The 1,342-nt window shown below is 30.6% G+C and overlaps 1 protein-coding gene across 1 annotated transcript in view; it reads left to right on the top strand.

The window, feature by feature from the left end:
* Positions 1-1,098, top strand: part of LOTGIDRAFT_176692 (hypothetical protein) — a gene marked incomplete at both ends in the record, with an annotated part of 9,914 nt that extends 8,816 nt beyond the window's left edge. Inside the window, 2 exons of the mRNA XM_009056143.1 lie at positions 331-561; positions 958-1,098. Of these exons, the coding sequence (XP_009054391.1) occupies positions 331-561; positions 958-1,098 (372 nt within the window). The remainder of the gene's footprint in view (positions 1-330; positions 562-957) is intronic.
* Between the last annotated feature and the right edge of the window lie 244 nt (positions 1,099-1,342).

The raw sequence follows: 1,342 nt of genomic DNA, 5'->3' as shown, positions 1-1,342 counted from the left end.
AATAAAATTTCATATATTACGAGTCACAAACTTGTGTGAATATTTTAAGATAAGCTCTTGTCACTTAAATTTCATATCTTAAAAGTCACAAACTCATGTGAATATCTTTAAGATAAGCTCTTATCAATTAAATTTCATATATTACGAATCAAAAACTTATGTGAATATCTTAAGATGAGCTCTTGTCATGAATAGATGAATATTCTTGTTTGCTTTGTGCTCCTGCTGGAGTTTGCTTGGAATAAATATAAGCTTACAAAGGTGATCAACAAGTTTTAGATCCTCTAATTTAAGAAGGAAAGAAAAATAATGTGTGGTTTTGCCTTATAGGTAGATCAGAGTGAGATGGGACAACAAGCTATACAATCTGAATTGATAGTTAAAGATGGAGATATAGCTTCGTATAAAACAGAGATAAAACATCTAGAGATATCTAATAAACAATTAGAAACTGAACTCAACCATCATAAATGTAGAATAGAGGAACTGAATACTGAACTACGTAATGTAACTAATATAAAATCATTATTAGAGAATCAACTTACTCAAGAGAAACATTCCGTAAGTTTTAATCAAGCTGTTGAAAATCAAAAATGGGTAGATCGATACCACTTTCCTGGCAAAATTTCTCCTTATTGCATACTGCGTGGCATTGCCCATCCTCATAATTCCAGAGAGGTACAGAAAAGTAGGACGTTACACTTCCTTTCCTTTCAGTTCACTCCCTTATTCACTTATTCATTCTTTCACTTATTCATCCATTCTTTCATTCATTCATTCTTTCACTTATTCATTCATTCTTTCACTTATTCATTCAATCATTCAATCACTCATTCATTCTTTCACTTATTCATTCATTCTTTCTTTCACTTATTCGTTCATTCATTCATTCACTTATTCATTCATTCATTCACTCACTTATTCTTTCATTCATTCATTCATTCTGTATTGAAATAGGTAGAGAAAGAGAAATCATTAAATGATAAGAAGAAAGAAGAAGTACATGAAGCTAAACAAAGAGTAGATGCTATCAAACATGAACAAACATTTTTATTAACTGCTTTACAAGAAGAGAGAGTAGATAAACAACAATTAACAGTAAGTTATTATTTGCAAATATTCTCATGAGCCAAAAGAGCCATTCAATAATAAAAAAAAAAGGCTTCCGGATTGATTCTTTACCAGTGATCCATAGTGTATAGTGTGTCTTTTTGAATATTCCTCAAACAATGCTCATTTGAAAAAATATTCAGTTCAGTTGTACTTTGTTGGATTTTGTTTGTATTAAGTGAATAACACCCATAGTGGGCTAACTCAGTTGCTGGCTGAACAAAAAATTCTG

This window comes from Lottia gigantea, assembly GCF_000327385.1.
Source record: "Lottia gigantea unplaced genomic scaffold LOTGIsca_2639, whole genome shotgun sequence".
NCBI classification, from domain to species: Eukaryota; Metazoa; Mollusca; class Gastropoda; family Lottiidae; genus Lottia; species Lottia gigantea.
Note: the sequence above shows the minus strand (reverse complement) of the source record. Positions and strands in the feature narration are given on the sequence as shown.